This window comes from Garra rufa, chromosome 23 (genome assembly GCF_049309525.1).
Source record: "Garra rufa chromosome 23, GarRuf1.0, whole genome shotgun sequence".
NCBI lineage: Eukaryota > Metazoa > Chordata > Actinopteri > Cypriniformes > Cyprinidae > Garra > Garra rufa.
Genome location: NC_133383.1, coordinates 22,949,677 through 22,970,983, shown reverse-complemented (window position 1 = coordinate 22,970,983; position 21,307 = coordinate 22,949,677). Strand labels below are relative to the sequence as shown.

Genomic DNA, 21,307 nt, shown 5'->3' with positions numbered 1-21,307 from the left:
TGTGTTTAAAACTCCACATAGTATCTCATCCAATATGAGATTGAATTAAATTATATTGCTTCAACAGTTTTACTAGAAATTAATAAAATAAACATTTAAAAAAATAAAATAAAAAACATTTAATAAACATAATTTCAATATATATATATATATAACTTGTTTAATTTTTTATTATATTATAATTTATAATAAATGCTTATTTTATTTGATTTTTTTATTAAATGTTTATTTTATTTTATTTGATCTTGTTTTATTTTTTTAATTTATTTTATTATATTTTGTTGTATTTAAACATTTATTTTACTTTCTTAAATGTTTTTTATTTTATTTTTATTTAATGTTTATTTTATTTGATCTTGTTTTATTTTTTATAGTATTTTAGTATATTTTGTTTTATTTAAACGTTTATTTTATTTTATTAAATGTTTTTTATTTTATTTTATATTTTTACCTAATGTTTATTTAATTTGATCTTGTTTTATTTTTATTACATTATATTTTATATTATATTATATTATGTTTATTTTATTAGATTAGGTTTTTTATTAAATGTTTATTTTAGTTTATTTGATCTTGTTTTATTTCTTTTTTATTTTATTGTATATTTTTTATTATATTTTATTAAATATTTATTAAATGTTTTTTATTTTATTTTTTAAAATGTTTATTTCCAGTAAAACTGTGTTCAAAACTCCTTATAGTATCTCAATCAATATGAATTTGAATTAAATTGTATTGCATCTCTCTCTCTATAGGTTTAAATATTCCAGTTCAAACTATATGCCAAGCTTCTCATAGTGTCTTAATTAGGAGACTGATATAATAAAATGAATTAACCTAATAAAAAACTATGTGATAACAATAACAGTAATAATAAAAGTGTTGAATAAATGTTTTTTAAAATTTAAATCATCATTTAGGTTTATCAAATGTCACACTGCTGTCACTTTCTGACATGTCATGTCAAGTTCCCGTTAGCACAATTTGACATACCATTTAATATCTGAAGGGCGCATTTTGTCCTGTCAGAGATCTTGATCACATGACTGGGAGACATTTTCACCAGCTTACTGAGCGTATATCATAACAAGGACCTGATCTTGATGAGCTCGGAAACCTTTTACCTGGGGAGCTGAGAGAGCATGCTGTCTTTTTCTTGCTGTCTTCATACGCTCTTGATTTATTACCACACGCTGGCCGTGATGTAACAGCGCCTCAGCAGGTTATACGCGTGTTTCTGCGCCTGTGTATTTGAAGGTGGGGGGTCAACTAAAAACTGCATATTTATGAAGTTCAATTGCAGCCCCACCAGGCGAGGGTGAATCTTTGGCCTTAATTGTGTCTCATAAATATTGATAGCTTAGGATATTTTGGTGTTCCAACACACCCATCTACGCACACAAGCAAAAACAAGATCTTCTTAATACTACATGTATTTCAGAGATGATCTCGTCTGATGTTTGGTCAGATTTCTTGTGCTCTGAAGGTTCAAAATATCATTATTTTGTGTGTTCCACAGAACAAATTGAGTCGCACAGATTTGGAATGACATTTGGGTGAGTAAACAATGACAGAATTTTCGTTTTTGGTTGACTAATCGTTTAACCCAAGGTTGTTCTAATGGAATTGGATTGGAAGTCTCTAATTTTGATAGCCATTTGAGTAGAAATTAGTGACAGCAGATGTTTATATTGCAACAATGAGTGATGACTATCAATATGAGTAGAGACAGTCACATTTTACTGCTAAGAACTAACAGTACAGCAACTTGGTGGCGTCTTAATAATTGTACATTTCTTGCAGTCTGTTAAGTGACTACTAACATTATAAATGCATTTACTTCCTGCTACAGTGTTATTCAGTGACTTGGGTTGTTGATGTCAAATGTCTGCATTTATCCACAACTTTCTAGAAGCAGAACTGAGATCCACACGTCTCAAGTGTCTCTTAGCCTAAATCTGATGGTATTAGATGCTGTTACTCTATTTTGTGTTTGAAATAGTTTTGTTTCGCAGGAACATTTGGTTTTGAGCTTTTGATTTTGACACCTGAGGTTATATGATGGTCTGTTGCTGAATCAATTCCAGTGTTTCATACTCATACTCCTCTTTCTTCAACCTTAGTGAGGTTTTCCTTCAGTTGGTGATTTTTCCACTCCAGGTGTTTTGTGTCCAGGTTTGGTGCTTTCTGGATGATTAGCTGTGCTTTGGTTGCCTCAAGTGTTTCTTATCCTAAATCTGATGGTATTAGATGCTGTTACTCTATTTTGTCATTGAAATCATTTCGTTTCACATGATCATTTGGTTCTGAGCTCTGGATTTTGCACATGAGGTTATAAGAAGGTCTAGTGCTGGATCAAGTCCAGTGTTTCACTCATATTCCTCCTTCAACCTTATGTTCTCCTGCAGTTGGTGATTTTAGACTCCAGGTGTTTTGTGTCCAGGTTTGGTGCTTTTTGGGTTATTAGCTGTGCTTTGGTTGCCTCAAGTGTTTCTTATCCTAAATCTGATGGTATTAGATTCTGTTACTCTATTTTGTCATTAAAATCATTTTGTTTCGGAGGAACATTTGGTTTTGAGCTCTGGGTTTTGGCACATGAGGTTATGAGAAGGTCTGGTGCTGGATCAAGTCCAGTGTTTCACTCATATTCGTCTTTCGTCAACCTTAGTCAGATTCTTCTGCAGTTAGTGATTTTCTACTTCAGGTGTTTCGAGACCTAGTTTGATGTTTTTGGATGATTAGCTGTGCTTTGGTTGCATCAAGTGTATGTTATCCCAAATCTGATGGCATTAGATGCTGTTCCTTTATTTTGTTATTGAAATCATTTCGTTTCACAGGAACATTTGGTTTTGAGCTTCAGATTTTGGCACATGAGGTTATGAGAAGGTCTGGTGCTGGATCAAGTCCAGTGTTTCACTCATATTCCTCTTCCTTCAACCTTAGTCAGGTTCTTCTGCAATTAGCGATTTTCCACTCCAGGTGTTTTGTGTCCAGTTTTGGTGATTTTTGGATGATTAGCTGTGTTTTTGTTGCCTCAAGTGTCTCTTATCCTAAATCTGAAACCATTAGATGCTGTTACTCTATTTTGTCATTGAAATCATTTTGTTTCGCAAGAACATTTGGTTTTGAGCTCTGGATTTTGGCACATGAGGTTATAAGAAGGTCTGGTGCTGGATCAAGTCCAGTGTTTCACTCATATTCTTCCTTCTTCAACCTTATGTTCTCCTGCAGTTGGTGATTTTCCACTCCAGGTGTTTTTTGTCCAGGTTTGGTGCTATTTAGATGATTAGCTGTGCTTTGGTTGCCATGGAGATACAGAGTGCTTGAAGAACAGCATACGCTGGATGGTTCTGCCTTCGCTCTTGACTCTTGATTTCTTTGTAGAATCTTGCAGCTCCTGCGAGGATGCCGCCCAGATGTTTCAGTAAGACGGTTTCTGTTTTGCCTGTGCAAACGTACATGTTTTTCTTCAGCTGTTCAGATTGGCCATGTGTTCTTTGCGGCTGTGTACACATTTACTTTAGCATACATTTACTTCTCTATAAAGTCTCCAGGCTTTGATCAGCAGATCGGTGCAGTTTGCTCAGGGCCTGTGAGGAAACGTCTACTTCATTCTCGATTTTGTCGATGTAGATCCTGGGACAACGGTTGTCACTTTAAAGCGGTTCTACAGCCCTCATGGTGTCCAAACTACACTCACAACTCCCACACACTGGCACTATACTGTTGAGAAGTCAGCCTACATCTTTTCAAAGTTTTTTGACTTGTGTCTGTTGGCAGTCAGACATTTTTTCTGGTCCTTAAACCCCATCTGACAGTCTCTTTGAAAAACTTGCAGCTAACTTGTTTTCATTCCACAGATTTTTGCAAAATTCAGAAACCACTTTGAAATTCTCATGTTCTCCTCTGGTTTTCATGTTAAAATGTAAACAGACATTATTTAATAAGCCAGAGTCTACATTGCAGAGCGACATTTGGCTATTATGCCAGTTGGGTTGTGCTTAAACCACATGATCTTTACCTTGCAAAAGAGCACTGTTTAAGATGTTTAATACTCTTTTACTATATTTAAATCTATAACACACATTTTCCATATGATCGGTGTTTAAAATCCAAAAATACTGCAATGCTTCCACATGAGCCTACTAATGTTTAACTTTTTTATGAGCCTTCATTTTTTTCACATTTTATGTTGCTGCCTTATGTTAAACTGCTTTAAATTACATTTTTTTTCACATGAATCTACATTCTATACACCATAATGGCAAAGCAATAAACAGGTTTTTAACATCTTTGCAAATTTATTAATAATTAAAAACCTAAATGATTCAATTGCATAAGTATTGCATAAAATTTCATACCCTTATCTGAGACAGTTGAACTTTAGCTCAGGAGCATTCATATTGCTTGTAGATGGTTCTACACTTCGAGTGAAGTTAACCTGTGGCAAATTCAATTAAATGGGCATGATTTAGAAAGGCAAACACGTCTTAATAAAATATCTAATAGTTGAAAATGCATATCAGAGCAAAAACCAAGCCCTGAGGTAAAAAAAAAAAAAACTCCCTGTAGAGCTCAGAGACAGAACTGCATCAAGGCACAGATATAGGGAAGAGTTCAGAAAAAAAATTCTGCTGCATTGAAAGTTCACAGAAGCATTTAGTCTCCATTACCCTTAATGGAAGAAGTTTTAAACAACCACAACTCTTCCTACAGTAGAGCTGGTCTCCTGGCCAAACTGAGCAATTGATGGAGAAGGGCCTTGGCTAAAGTGGTGACCAAGAACCTGATGGCCACTCTAGTTGAGCTCCATGATCATATATGCAGATGGGAGAAACTTACAGAAGGACAAACTTCACTGCAACACTCCACCAATCTGGGCTTTATGGTGGTGTGGCAGGACTCAATCCTTTCCTCAGTGAAGCTATATGAAAACACACTTGGGATGTGCAAAAAGCACCTAAAGGACTGTGAGAAACAGCATTCTGTGGTCTGATGAATTTCAATTCCAAGCATCATGTTTGAAGGAAACCAGGCACTGCTCATCACCTGCAAAGTACCATTCAAAAAGTAAAGTGTGCTGGTAGAAAGGAAAAGCTCAATGCACCAAAAAAGCTCAGAAAAGCTCAATGCACCAAAATATTTAGATAGCCTTAGTGAAATTCCAGTCAAGAGCATTCAGAACCTCAGACTAGGCAGAAGGTTCAACAGGAACACCTAAGCACACAGCAAGAGTGGCTTATAGACAACTCTGTCCTTGAGTGGCCCAGTCAGAACCTGGGCTTGAACCCAATCAAAAATTTCGGAAGAAATCTAAAAAAAAAAATGTCTGCCAGTCCACATCCAAGCTGACAGAGCTTGAGAGGTGAAGAGGTGAGGCGGAGAATGGCAGATAATTGCCAAATGTTGATGTGCAAATCTTGTTGCATCATACCCAAAAAGACTTGAGGCTGTAAAGGTGCTTCAGCGAAGAACTGAATACTTGTGCAATGTACTTATTTCAGTTTTTTTTTTCATAAATTTATGAAGTTGTGACAATTCTGTGTTTGCTTTGCCATTATGGTACATAGAGTGTAGATGGATGTGGTGGAAAAAAATAATTTAAAACAGTTCAACATAAGGCAGCAACATAATAAAACGTGGGGAAAAATAAAGGAGTATGAATACTTTCGCAAGGCACTGTAAATAATGCTTAAATAGCACCACTTAATACTGAATGCCTCTAGTGTGCACATATTTTTAAGCACAGATACATGCTGTCCACTGTAGATTAGTCATTCTGGAAGCAGTTTCCAGGACCAATTGCGTATGACATCATCGTTCTTGAATCACTGATTCCTGTTACCCTGTATAACTCCAGAATTAAGTGTCTCATTATTGGACTATTTTAAATTGGTCTGTCTCTGTACACCCAGTCCCCGTTCATAACGTCTTTTTGTGCCAAAATGGCTGTAAACGCTTCCCCTCGCATTCCTCGTAGATCATTATGTCATGTGGTTAATTCCCGCCTGTAGATGTATGTCTTAGCGGGTGGGGGTGAATGGGGGGGGGGGGTGACTGTCATCAGAAGACAGTTATTACGCCCAAATGCCCCCATCTACTCCAGCGAGATTGAAACTAGCATGGCTAAGTCAAGTGGAACGAAGGGGAGGCAGGAACCAAGAATCTAGAGCAACGGCATGTCGGGGGGAACTTAAAATGAACACACTTGGTGCTGTCATCTCCTCCGAGGGAGTCAATTAAGCAGCACACTCAGTGTTTCACACCCCCCGGTACCCGAGCGTGAATGTGTGTCACTGTGGCGCACCTCTCGACGACGTGACAACATGCTGGAGAGAACGGCCCATGGTCCAGATATGCATCTGTAATTATGCGCCTTAGAGAATACTCCAGAAAGAGGAGATATTCCAACCAAGATATTAAACAAACCTTAAGAGAAAGATTATATACAGTGGAACAAATGATGTTTAATTAGATTCATGTTTCACATGTTTATGGTTGATATGATTTTTAAACCTCGGGCAATACTGTAATTACCTTTTATTGTGCTCAGTAGTGTGTTGGTATGCATGTTTTACTGTCAGCAGTTAATGATATCTGTCTTTCTGCCTCTGTCTCTCTCTCTCCCTGTAGGAAACTAATGAGCAAATCGCAATAGAAGCGCATGTTGCACTAACGTCAGGATGAAGTTCTTCGCCGCTCAGTGTCAGCAGGCCTCTTCTGCGCTCCACTGAGGAAACGTACACCCTCGCTTCCGCAAAGCCGTTAACTTCGGAGTCACCGGGGCAGCGCGAAACCCTTCATCTCGTCTGTTTTATATCCGTCACCCATCGCTGGGGCACCGCTCACCCCAGCCGAAGCATGTCATCGGTGGGCGTGGCACGATCGCGGCGGGAGACAGCCCGCTCCTGCCCGCGCCGCATATCTGACACTTGCCTGGTGTGGCTTCTGGGCTTGGCACTGCGCCTAGCGCTGTCCTCCTGCCAGCGGGCAGACCTCACCGCCGCCAAGCACCCTATGGTCACCACAGGCTATGGGAAGCTTCGGGGCGTACGCAAGGAGCTGAACAATGAGATTCTGGGTCCGGTCGAGCAGTACTTGGGCGTCCCCTATGCCACCCCGCCAGTAGGCGAGAGGCGCTTCCAGCCCCCGGAGGCACCAGGCTCCTGGCAGGAGATCCGTAACGCTACCCAGTTTGCACCAGTGTGCCCGCAGAACATCCACGGGGTGCTGCCAGAGATCATGCTTCCCGTATGGTTCACCGACAACCTGGATGCTGCCGCGGCTTATGTACAGAACCAGAGCGAGGACTGCCTTTATCTCAATGTCTACGTTCCCACAGAAGACGGTAAGTTTCGGAAGCCTGGTATATTTATGTTTCATTCATGTTCATTCTCACTTACCTACCCAAAAAAACATAGCATGGGGGACTAATCACCTGCATTCATCTTGAGTGATTCTGTCCTTTTCCAGAGCTTACTGTATTGGTGTGGGGTACAGAGAGATTATGGGACATAAAACAGATGATTCAAACTCATTTACAACCGTTACACCTCCAAATAAGACAATTTCTTCATAACCCGTTCTCCGGATTACCTTGGGATCCTTCTCTTTTTGTTCTCCTCTAAAAGAAGCTAATCTGTTGTCTTGTGATCGCTCATAGGGTTTAAGTTAGATTACTTGCATTTAGTGCATGCAAGACGGTAGTTGCCAGAGCTAAAAAGAGCAAGAACTCCTGCAAGCACAAGAGATATTTAACATGCTCCAGTCAGTGATTGTTACTGAAACTGCACGGGCAACAATCTGAGCATGTGCTAAAGTCTCTGATAAATGGGCCTCGCTGCAGTTTGTAAATGGGTTGTGCAGAGACTGCTGGGTAATGTCTCACTGTGCCAGCTCTCAAAATGGGTTGTCATAGTCATGGGAGTGTGGCAGGCAATGCGTGTTTGTTCGAGAGATGAAAGCTCTTCAATGATGAAACCATATACACAGGAGGTCTTCTAATGCTAATAGCACTTTTGCGTTTTAGCAACTCTGTGTACTCTTTGAGTGTGTTAATGTGCCTGTCCATTACAGTGAGTCAGTAAATCAGTCTTCCTTAATTTGTAGATATACATTCACTAAGTGCTGTAGATTGCAGTTGGATGATGCATCCGTTTCAGGAGCGATTCTAGAATTTCAGTCTTCGAGCAGCTCAAATGATGTGGCCCAGAGAAATACTTTTTCCAAGTGATCGCAGGTTTGAATCTTGCTCTAGCTTTATTTCGATAGTTTACTTTAGACATTCTACCAAGTAATAAGTACCTTTGCAACTACATCTCAACTAACTCTCACTAGAATACTAGTAGACCATTAGGTTAGGGTTAGTGTTAGCTTTAGTAGAATAAGTCTTGGTACTTGGTACTCGGTACAGTCTACTGACAGTAACTTTGCAAGTACATATCAACATGTACTTGCAAAGTTACTGTCAGTAGACTGTACCGAATACCAAGTACCCAGACTTGCTACTACCATTTAAGAAATTAGCTTTTCCAGTAAAGCGTTAGTTCACCCAAAAATGAAAATGAAGTCATTAATTACTCACGCACATTTTGTTTCAAACCCATAATACATTTATTTATCTTAAGAACACAAATTAAGATATTTTTGAATAAATCCAAGAGCTTTCTGACCCTCCATAGACAGCAAGGGTGATTGTAACGTCCTTTACATTAGCCAAGTCTAGCACAATTTATGCAAAAACTCCCATTATAATAGGGTGACCATACGTCCTCTTTTTGGACCTAAAAACCCATGTCCTAGATTCGGCTTTTGCTTTCTACATTCGCCATTCATGTGTGTTTTTGTATTAAAACCTTAAGTGGGACTGTTTTCTTAACCCCGCTCCTGCAAAATCAGGGCAATCAGGGAGTTGCTATTAATATGTGGAGTATTTCATTCACTTTGGATGCAGATTTTGAATGTAAGCTTGCCAAATCCACATTTTTTTCACGGAATTGGGCTGATTTTAAACTTTTAAACTATTTTTACATTTTTAAACTCTTAACTTAACTGAAGCTATGAAGTTAATGTTATATTTATATTGCATCTGCACTGTTTTGTTTATGATGAGGGTGTTCACGCGTATGCACACTCGACGCAGCTGCAGCATTATCAGCGCTGACTAATCTAAGCACCGCTGATTGGCTAATGCATTCCTAAATTCAACTAAAAATGTGTTTGATTGGTTAAAAGGCTCAACGCTCCACAAAACAGCATGTAAAAACAATCTGATGCAGTGTGAGTGAATCTAAATGTAATTCTGCAAACACTTTTCATTCATTTTCACATTTAATTTTAATTGTGACAGCCGCAATACACTGTTTATGGCCATTTTTTGTTTATTTTGGTGACATTATTGCTACAAGCTCTCATTAATTTCTGACCCTGGTGAGCATGTAGGAAATACTACTGCTGTATAAAATAACCCATATGTGACCCTTGACCACAAAACCAGTCTTAAGTAGCATGGGTATATTTGTAGCAACAGCCAAAAATAATTTGTATTAAAATGATACTTTTTTCTTTTATGCCAAAATCATTTAGATATTAAGTAAAGATTATGTTCCATGAAGATATTTTGTAAATTTCCTACCATAAATATATCACAACTAAATTTTTGATTAGTAATATGCATTGCTAAGAACTTAATTTGGACAACTTTAAGGGTGATTTTCTCAATATTTTTAATTATGTATTTATTTTTGCACCCTCAGATTCCAGATTTTCAAATAGTATCTTGGACAAATATTGTCCTGTCCTAACAAAACTTAAATGGAAAGCATATTTATTCAGCTTTTCAGATTATGTATAAATCTCAATTTTAATAATTGACCCTTATGTCCAGGGTTACATATATAAAATATACATGCCATTGCCCCATAGCAGATATATACAGGTGGAGCTGGGGAAGGTGGAGGGTTTCTGAAGTGCGCTGCAACTGCTACAGCAAGCTCTAACAAAGTATTTGAATGTTGTAGCTCATTGGCTGCTGATGTGAAAAAAACAATCAGATGTTTCAGGATAGAACTTGTGAAAAGTCATTAAAATAAAGTGTTACAGATTGTCAAGTACAGCTTAATCAGACATGTTTGTTTGCTTTTCTTTTTGTGATTTCACTGAAAAAAGATGGAACATGTTTAGCTAGTATTCCTCAATTTTCAACATAACTGAGTGCTATGTAATGCTCAGTTAAGTATGAGTAACACACTTTTTGATTTTTGAAGTCCCCATTTGCTTTGCATTTAATCTTGTTACTGTCTAGGATAACAAATTGCGACATTAAAATATCTCATTTGTGCCTTTTCTTTCCTGTCAGCTTTCAGCTGTAGATCCATAAGAATGAATGAGATATATAATTAGTGATTAATCTCTTGAATCTAAGAGCATTTTCACACATTAAACTTGGAAACATCCAAAAGTCCATGTGTTATTTACACGCAAGTTCAAAGAATCAGCGTCTGTGAACAGAAATAGTTTTTTTTCCCTAATAAGAGATAATAAGCAAATCTGGGCCACATAACAAGAGAAGATATTTTTTCATAATTAAGAAGATGAATTGCATGTACACACAAGGGAATCTGTGAATGTGTTTTATGTGCATATAGTTTGAGTTTTTTTACAGACAGCAATGCAGTGGATCTGCAGTATGCATGCAAACAAATGACCTCATTGAAAGAGTGTAAATTCTTCAGAAGTGACTGCCTTTGCAGTCTTAAGATGGGTCTACAACACCAAAAAAAAAAAACACCTAAACCCTCTTGTTCACAGCAACCCAGAAAACAGTTGCTCCACAGTAAGTGATTAATGCATCTGACAGTGTTGTGGAGGTGTACGCGCTCTCCACACTCATTGCTTCCCATGTTTATGTGTGCCAAGCACTGCTGCGTTGCTAGTGAGTCTTATCAGAAAATCGTCCAGCACACACTCACTGACGGGGATTCCTACAGGGTCATTGCGCTGAGAATCATTCACAGGTTTGGGAGGGATTTAATGGATCTGGACTTGGCGCTTTCACTCCATTTCAGTCTAACATTTGGTGGGTGTTTAGTGTGGGACTTTTGGACATGTTAGTGGGGATGTGAGTGTAGTTTACAGCCAGAGGATTAGAAGGAACTGTAATTATCTCATCTATCTCTCCCTCTCGCTCATTCAATCTCTCTTTCTAAGGCAATTTTAAACTTTTTAAAGAACCCACAAAAAGGGTGAACCGTCTGCAAAGGATTCCTAAAACCCATTTACGCTGTAGTATGGATGATATTATAAACCAAAAATTGTTGCCTTTTATTTAGCGTTCTACTAAAAATATTGTGATTACTACAATGTATTATATTATTTAAAAAATATTCACTCTGCAGTATATTCATTGATTCAGTTTTAATTGTGTAATTCTAATTCTGCTTTGATAGATATGTATAGTCATATATTTTACACGACAAGCATCTTCTCACCTCTAATGTTCTCTTGTATTAGAACATAAAAGTGATCACTCTCTTTATGAATTTGAAATTGAACTAATTAAATAAATCAGCCACAATTAGTATAGTTGGTTTATGTGATTAATGCTTAATTGGAAATGCTAATTCTATTCTACGTCCAGTTTAACAGCCAATATTGTTTCATTTTTATTGCAATGCTTGCAAGGCCGCATTATATTGGCATTTCTAAATATTTCGGGAGGAATCCTCACACAGTTAATTGCGTCTGCTGATAGTGCTGTTTACTTGCTCATTCTGTTTACTTTGTTTAGCACCAGATGAGGCAAATGTTTGGTTTGTCAGTCTATTTTTATCCGTCTCTTCCCATTTCTGCAATTTCAGTTCAGACTTAATGTACACTTAATGTACAGACTTCATACTAATTTTTTGAGTGAACTCAAAAGGGATAGTTCACCCAAAAATAAAAAAAATCCCCATGATTTACTCACCTTCAAGGCATCCTAGGTGTATATGACTTTCAGACAAATACAGTCAGAGTTATATAAAACAAGTCCTTGCTCTTCCAAGCTTTATAATGGCAGTGAATGGGTGTTGAGATTTTGAAGTCCAATAAAGTGCATCCATCCATCACAAAAAGTACTCCACATGGCTTCAGGGGTTAATAAAGGCCTTCTGAAGTAAATCAATGTTAATCAATGTAGCTTCCGCTAATTGTCATAGGTGCGTTCACGAGAGAGTGGCGTTCCGGTGGATAACATAGGACGTAGGAGTAGCGTAAGCTCCGGTGAGAATATACTAGTCTCGTGAAAGTTTTGTTTACAGAAAGGGGATTATATTGAAGTACTTCAACATTTTTCTTTATAAATCCTTGTTTTGTACTTCTAATTTGTGACCAGTGTTTTGTTTTGCTCATCCTATATGTCATCCGCTGGAATGTCACTTTCTCATTTACACATGTACAAAAGTTAGCAACAGCTAGAGATTACAGCTTATACAATTTTAAATATGACTGTTTTTTCTACAAAAACACACTGCAGAAGGCCTTGCAGGAAAAAGCATCCATTAAGAGCCAGGGGTGAAAACTTTTTGAATTTGAAGATCAGGGTAAATTTAACTTAAACTTAAAGGCAGTACTAAATGGAAAAAAAAATCTGATGTTTAGGCAAAATAAGAAAAATTAACACATCTTCATTCTGTTCAAAAGTTTTTACCCCCCGGCTCTTAATGCATGGTTTTTCCTTCTGGAGCATCAGTGAGTGTTTGAACCTTCTGTAATAGTTGCATATGAGTCCCTTAGATGTCCTCGTGGGAAAAGATGGATCTCAAAATCATACAGTCATTGTTGGAAAGGGTTAAAAAAATGCCGGAAAACTTAATTTGAAAAAGAATTTGTGTGACCTGAAGTATTTTTCTGAAGAACAGCAGTCAGTGTAACTGTTCAGGACAAACAAGAGGCTTGACTTAGTAAACAACTATCACTAAACAAAAAAAAACAAAAAAACAGCTGTGGATCATTCAGGTAAGAACACAGCATTACGAATCAAGTGTAAATACAGTCGAGCCCGAAATTATTCATACCCCTGGCAAATTCTGACTTAAAGTTACTTTTATTCAACCAGCAAGTTTGACCGGAAATGACACCGGCTTCTCCCAAAAGATAATAAGACAATGTACAAGAGACATCATAGTGGAAAAAATATTTCTCAGCTTTTATTTACATCCAAAGTTCTATACCATTCCAAATAGTTCAAGCTGTTCTTAAGCATCCTAATTGCCCTTATTCATTACGAACGACTGTTGTAATCAACTTAAAAGGTAAAAACAGAAGCTCTCTGCTGTTGGTTTGTGTACAGTCATGGCTAAGACAAATGAGCTCACTGTGGACACTGCTCACAAGTCAGGAAAGGGCTATAAAACCAGATCTAAATGTTTTGAAGTTCCAGTGGCTACAGTGCAAAGTATTATTAAAAAATACCAGACCTTCCTCACTGTGAAAAATCTCAGAGGACGTGGTCGGAGGCCAAAAGTGACACCTGTGCTGGCCAGGAGGATAGTAAGAGAGGTATAAAAGAATCCAAGGATCACCACCAAGGCCATCCTGATGAATCTGGGCTCTGCTGGTGGCAACATCTCAAGGCACAGTCCAATGGACACTGCACACCACTGGGTTCCACGGACACAGACCAAGGAGGACACCACTTCTCCAGATAAGGCACACAAAAGCCCGCTTGGCCTTTGCAAATGCTCATCTGGACAAAGAACAAGACTTCTGGTCTTCTGTTTTATGGTCAAATGAAACAAAAATTGAATTGTTTGGCCACAATGATGTAGCCTTCATTTGGCGTAAAAAAGGAGAAGCCTTCAACTCTAAGAACACCATCCCCACTGTCAAACATGGTGGTGGGAACCTAATGTTTGGGGGATGTTTTTCAGCCAGTGGACCAGGGAACCTAATCACAGTAAACGGCCCCATGAAAAGGAGCAATACATCAAAATTCTCAACAACAACATTAGGCAGTCTGCAGAGAAACTTGGCCTTGGGCACTAGTGGACATTTCAGCACGACAACGACCCAAAACACACAACAAAAATGGTGAAGAAATGGTTAGCAGACAAAAACATTAATGTTTTGCAGTGGCAAAAAAAGCAAAAAATAAAACACAAAAATCATTAGCAATTATAGGAAGCGTTTGTAACCAATAAAGGCTTTTCTGTTGATTATTGAGTAGGGTATGAATAATTTTTGACATGCCACTTTTTGTTCAAATGTGAATAAAAATTGAGTAATGATTTTTTTAACAATGATGCCTCTTGTACATCATCTTATTATCTTCTGGGAGACGTCTGTGTCATTTCTAATAAAAAAGAAATGCTGGTTGTATAAAAGTAACTTTAAGTCAGAATTTTCCAGGGGTATGAATAACTGTATATACTTGACTGTATGTACATTTTTGAACAGGGTCATTTTCATAAATTCAAGCATTATTTTCTCTTGTGGACTACATGTAAACAACTTTAATGTGAAACATCTTATTCAGGTCAGTACTAAATAAACAATAACATGTATTTTGTATGCTCCCTCTTGTTTTGTTAAAATAATTAACATTTTGCAGATTCTGAAATGGGGATATAAACTTTTGACCTCAACTGTATATCTAGAATAGCTTGAGGGTGAGTAAATCATGTGGTGATTTTAATTTTTGGGTGAACTATCCCTTTAAATTAACTTAAAATTATGCATCTGCATCATTTCTACATGTTTATTTTTAGTAATTTCATAAAAAAAAAATATCTTCTGTACATTGCACATTGTTAAAATGTTTTTCATTCAAAATCGAACCAAAAGCGATTATATCTCTTTTTTCCCTAAATTTATTTGCATACTGAATTGAATTTGTCCTTTTTTTATATATATATATTTACACTGTAAAGACTGCGCAGAAGTCACACTATGTGTGTTGATTCTAATGCACAGCCGGCAAAAAACAAGACTAAGTTTCGTGACAAAGCCAAAGTTTAAGGAGCTTACAGTGCATCTCATTTACACAGAACCAAAGCAAACTACAGTAAATTCACCCAAAAATGTAACACTCTATTTCCTTCAGGCATGTGGCATTTGACTCTGAAAAAACGTGACGTGCAACTGTGCTACAGAAGCAGAGGTGGGGCCTTTTCTCGGTCACGTCGGGGGAAATTTAATTTCACCCAGACGTGTTTTGTCAAAGCAGATTGAAGCGTAACGCTCACTTCTCTTCATTCAAGGCTGCACGCCAAATAAAAAATCCCTTTAATACAATCAATAAGGTGCGCAGCTAAACAAAAGGATGGTAGCAGTTCAATAGTCAATTGAAGCTTGGCAGCATTATATAAATGTAGATTTCCAACTGCAGGTTGGAAGTATGTTCTGTTTGGGTATAGTGATGCTGGTGAAGGTAAATAAATAAATAACCAGTTAGTCGACACTGCAAAAGAACTATGGTGTCAATAGCTTTCGATGCAAGAACAAACCTCAAACAAATGCTGCTATTTCTGCCCTCCTAGCAGCCCTTGATCGGGTGAAAATTGGATCAGGATTCTTCTGCAGGGGAACGAGAGATGGAGAGAAAGAAACAGAGAGGGAGCAAGGGAGAGTGTGTGTACATAAGATGCATACGCTCCTATTGTCTTCTCATTCTCCTCTAATTGGCACAAATATATAAGATTTGCTCTATTGTTTGTTTGAAAGAAGAGGTTTCTGCTGCTGTGGGTCTGCTGGTAAGGCTGCGTGTGATAGAGATGCTGAATTATGGCCCGCGCTGATCAATATTCAATCAATGATGCTGGTGATTGATGACCCAGCCGTGACACACAAGCATACACGCACTGGCCATGCTCCTCACACCCCCATTATCATTCTAATCCAGGGTTTTTCAAAAAACATGCACAGTTTGTACAAAATATCTTGAAATTATATCCCAAAATCGCACAGCAATTTCATAGAGGTGGCATTTCTGATATAATGGCTCTGTTGTACAGTTAGAGATCAGGTTTCAATTTAAAAACAATCCAGGAAAGACGGAAAAATTGCAAATGAGATCTCTTTGAAGGTGCACTCACTGCACCCAGATGAAAGCTAAAATAATTCAGTTGTCAAAATGACAACTTTTTAGATTTTAAGAATCATGCAAAACAATATTATGGTTAATAATATTTCTAACATTTAGTATGGATAGCTGTCATTAATTCACCTACATTGACAGTGTGGTGAAAGTTCATTTTGGACCCTACACGAGTTATAATAGACAAATAGGCATTTGACTACTGAAAAGATTTTAAAATATTTAACCATTTCAAAACCAAACTACTGTATAGATAAAATCAACATATTCCACTCACATTCATATTAGTTTAATGTCATTACTGTAGCAGGGTGTTTCCTCAGAGGAGACAAGTGGCAGTGTCTCCTCAAAATATTGGATGGGAAAAAAAAACGTAGTACAAAAAAACCCCAGTGCCAATATTACAAAATTAAAAAGTACACTGTAAAAAGTTTTTACCTAGCCTGGAAAAAATCCAGACCCTAATCTATTAAGATTAAGGGTCTGGCATCGAGCAATGAAAAGGGCCTAACTCGAGGGGCGGCACCAAGCATGCATTTGAAACTCTCACAGCACGCAATTGGATAACGCCACGACCAATCATACGCCAATCATACGCATACCCCATACGCTTAGCTACCAGCGGAGCTAACTGATGGATTAAACTCTTGCCGTATCCAGTCGGCAAAACAGCAAAAACGTCCTTCTTGCAAAGGAACGATTCGAGCGTGGTTTTCTGTTCCTCTTTTATATGAAAAGCCAAGTCTAACTCGTTCACTGTAGCGGCCAAAGCCATTTCAAACAACTGGTGTTCATCTGTTTACTAAATGATTCCAGACGTCGCAGTGCTGTCGTCATCAGCTTAGCTCGCCTCTGGCCCGCCTACATCAGAAACACTGATTTGATTGGTTCCCAGAACTGCTTACGTAATGCAGTAACGTGCATCATTGCTCGATGCCAGAGTGTCTTGCAGAGACAATTCAAATTGTGCTCTCTCGAGACCTCTGGATTTCCAGGGTAGTTTTTACCAGTTTCAACTTAAAAACGTAGGTTCAGCAGCTGCCTTAAAAATTTAAGTTAAATCAACTTAAAACTACTATTCATTTCAACTTTCAAATTAGTTAAAATGACTTGTACTTTTAAGTTGATTTAACTTAAAAAAATTTTTTTAAAGTTTTTAAGTTGAAACTGGTGAGAATTTTTTTACAGTGTATATAAATCACTCATTTTGTGAGTTTGGTGGGGGTAATTGAGAATGAATGAGGTAAAGTCACTTGAGAGGAGGCAATACCTCCATCACTATATGATTGGATGTGACTGGTTATGTTTGGCTGTGATTGGTTCATGCGTTAAATCCCACCTAATTTTAAAAAGTAAGTAAACAACTCGCACATTTCGATATAACCACTTTGTTACATCAAAAAAGACTTAAAATGGCATGAAAACAAGATGTGTGGGAGTTTTTTGTAAGTAATCAACTTGGTGAAATAAAGTAAATCTATGTGTCTGTGACCAATATTTACCAGCTTTGATAATCCCGAAAAATAAAAAAATAGTTAGAAGCTAACTTTCAAAAAAGAATAGCTGAACATGAGATAACAAATAAAATATATTGTTTAAATTGTTACTGCCTTGAGTTATTACACTGTAAAACGTTTTCACCAGTTTCAACTTCACCAAGTTCAGCAGCTGAATTAAAATTTTAAGTTAAATCAACTTAAAACTACAATTCGTTTTAACTCACAACAATAAAATTAGTTAAAATGACTTGTACTTGTAAGTTGATTTAACTTAAAATTTTAATGAAGCTGCTAAACTGAAGTTTTTAAGTTGAAACTGTTGAAAACTTGGAATAAATGCAAAATGCCTTTAACCTCTAACTTGATGAGATTCATACTTGGCTTTAATAAATAAAATATTGATTACATTGTCACATTTTTTTTCTTTTTCTGATAGTGTAAGTAGTGTTTATTTAACCAAAAAAATGTGACTGGGACATGAGTTTATGCTGGACCAGCCCAAAAATAGTAATTTTTAGCTTTTAAAGCTAAACAGGCTTTATTTATGATTATATTGCTGTCAGATTTTATTGTTTGTTATTGAAACATAATCTTAACAAGCAGTTTAGCAGATTTTGGTGATTCTGCACTGTACAACCACTAGAGAATAGCTGCCTGGGGCTGTTATCAAGATGGCCGCCGAGTGAACTGACTTTGCCTATAACAGGGACAGGGATTTTAAGAGTAACATCTGAAACAAAGTTAATGCATAACTGAGAGCAAATCTGGAGCAGCCTCTGGAAAATAAAAAGTGAATTTAGGATCTGAATGTTATGATAGCTGTGGATCAGCTTTATTTCACCTCAGCGTTGAACAATAAACTCATGCTGTTCACCAACAAACACAGTTTCACAATCATGCAGCTGTTCAGAAAAGCAGAATACACAGCTAAATTCGTCTGAATCCAGAACACCACATTCCCGCAGCTTCTGAGTGTGTGTGTGTGTGTGTGTATATACAATCTGACAGGGTCAAATGTGTTTGTATTTGTCTAGTCAGTGGAATGTTTTGAACCCAAGCCCAGGGCAGATCAGATATCAGTTATATTGATGTGTTTGGCCACAGCCGTGTTGTGTGTGGTGGTTTAAGAGCTGTGACACTGTCCACCTCCCCACAGTGCACAACAGCTGGCAAACCTACGAAACACACATCTGCATCACGACACAGACACCCGTATAAACTCATACATATGTGCCTAAAGCCACTTTGCCGCAATCATATAATGTAGGGTGACATGCACACACACACACACACATAGTGTAAACAGTCATTTCTTACTGGGACATAGGGTTGTAACCAATGCTGTGGATCATGACAATCCCCTACAGGCAAATCTCCCATTATACTGTCTCCTCTCTCTCTCTCTCTCCCATATTTTTCTTTTCCCCCTTAAGTACAGTACAGTTCAGCTGCATACGAAAATTTGTCTTGCTGTTTTCCCTATCAGATCACTCCAAACAACTGCAGGCAATTCACTGAGAATTAATTGTGGCCATTGATAGCGGCACTTGTTTGCATGCTCTGTTTGTTATTGTACCGCCCGAGTCATATTGTTAAACTAAACAAGTTGCACAAATCAGGTAACAGCGCAATTGTGTTACAAAATCTGTGCTGAATGCAGTTTGCCCACTTTTGTGGGTCGGTTCTGAGCTCTTGATAGTGAAGGATGCAGCATGGCTGCTACACACACACACACACACAAAAAAATGGGTTCTTCAGCAGTTCTATAGATGTGCTATATACCATATAAAGAACCTGTTAAGCCCAGTATGGCTCTTTAGTGGTTCTTTTGGGTTTTTAAGATGCTATATATCACCACTGCCATACAAAGAACCCAGTAAGCCCCTGTATAGTTCTTTAAAGGTTCTCTAACTCTCTCTTAGTCTGTTAGTTTAGTTGGGGAAAGGATTAAAAACTGTGTATTTCCTGAAGATAATGTGGTTTTCAATCGTTTTGCCCTCAAGGCCCTGCTGTAAATATTTCAGAGCTCCCACATGAGACTTTTCGACCCCAGAAAAGCAACAATATTATTCAAAACAATTTTTGCCATTGTAGTAAATTCCTATTCATTGCAAACATATGAAAGTAACATATCTCAAATTTAAGAAGGATAATGGGGTTTCCCTTATGGTTTTACATAGCACTGTTTGACAAAGGTGCTGCTTTAACAGCTTTAAAGATAGATGCTATAGCACTTAAAGTGTTTTCCCTATGATTATGAGCCACTTTAAGTGCTATTTCGCAACATTTTTGTTTAGAGTGTAGGTGGTTTGCTAGGTGTTGTTGTTTTTTTCTTGAATCAAATCTCACAGAAGCTCACATTTCATCAAAATCTAAAGGAAAAGACAGAGTTGAGGTCAAAAGTTTATGTACACTTTGCAGAATCTGCTAAATGTTTTTTTTTTTTTTACCAAATTTAGAGAGATCATACAAAATACATGTTATTTTTTTATTTAGTACTGACCTGAATATGATATTTCACATAAAAGAATTTTACATATAGTCCACAAGAGAACATTATAGTTGATTATATTTATTTTATTCATTTTATAGTTGAATGAATTTATAGTTTACATACACTTAATTCTTAATACTGTGTTGTTACTGGAATAATCCACAGCTTTTTTTTTTTTTTTTTTTATTTAGTGATAGTTGTTCATGAGTCCCTTGTTTGTCCTGAACAGTTAAACTGCCTACTGTTCTTCAGAAAAATCCTTCAGGTCCCACAATTTTTTCAGCATTTTTGTGTATTTGAACCATTTGAAACAGTGACTGTATGATTTTGAGATTCATCTTTTCACACTGAGGACAACTGAGGGACACATATGCAACTGTTACAGAAGGTTTATATGCTCACTGATGCTTCAGAAGGAAACACAATGCATTAAGAGCCTGAGGTGGGGAGGGTGAAAACTTTTTGAATGTGAAGATCAGGGTAAATTTAACTTATTTTGTCTTCTGGGAAACATGTAAGTATCTTCTGTAGCTTCTGAAAGGCAGTACTAAATGAAAAAAAAAATGATATTTAGGCAAAATTTTAAAAAATACACATCTTTATTTTGTTCAAAAGTTTTCACCAACCAAAGGATTTTTTCTGAAGAACCTCAGAACAGCTGTCGATCATTCAGGTAACAACACAGTAAGAATCAACTTTTGAATGAGCTAATTTTTATAAATTATATAAAATAAAATAAAATTACATTTTTATAAAAAAAACTATTATTATCTCTTGTGGACTATATGTAAATGTCTTTTACATTTAGACATTTAGCAGACTCTTTTATCTAAAGCGACTTACAAAAGAGGACAATGGAAGCAATCAAAATCAACAAAAGAGCAATAACATGCAAGTGCTATTACAAGTCTCAGTGAACCTAACACAGTACACATAGCAAAATTATGTATTTAAATTATATAATAAATAAAAAGAAAACAGATAGAATAAAAAAGAAAAAGCAAGCTAGTGTGTACACTGTAAAAAAAAAAATCCGTAAAAAAAACTAAAAAAAAATACTGGCAGCTCATTACCCGGACTTTGTACCGTAATTTAATAAGACATTTAGTCTTGTTTTAAGCAAAATGCACTCAATATATATATATATATATATATATATATATATATATATATATATATATATATATATATATATATATATTATATATATATATATATATATATATATATAATATATAT

General features: G+C 36.8%; 1 protein-coding gene across 1 annotated transcript in view; it reads left to right on the top strand.

The window, feature by feature from the left end:
* The window catches only part of nlgn2b (neuroligin 2b), a 117,475-nt gene that overhangs the window by 36,142 nt on the left and 60,026 nt on the right, over positions 1 to 21,307 (top strand). Inside the window, exon 2 of the mRNA XM_073829118.1 lies at positions 6,634 to 7,348. Within this exon, the coding sequence (XP_073685219.1) occupies positions 6,862 to 7,348 (487 nt within the window). The 5' untranslated portion in view covers positions 6,634 to 6,861. The remainder of the gene's footprint in view (positions 1 to 6,633; positions 7,349 to 21,307) is intronic.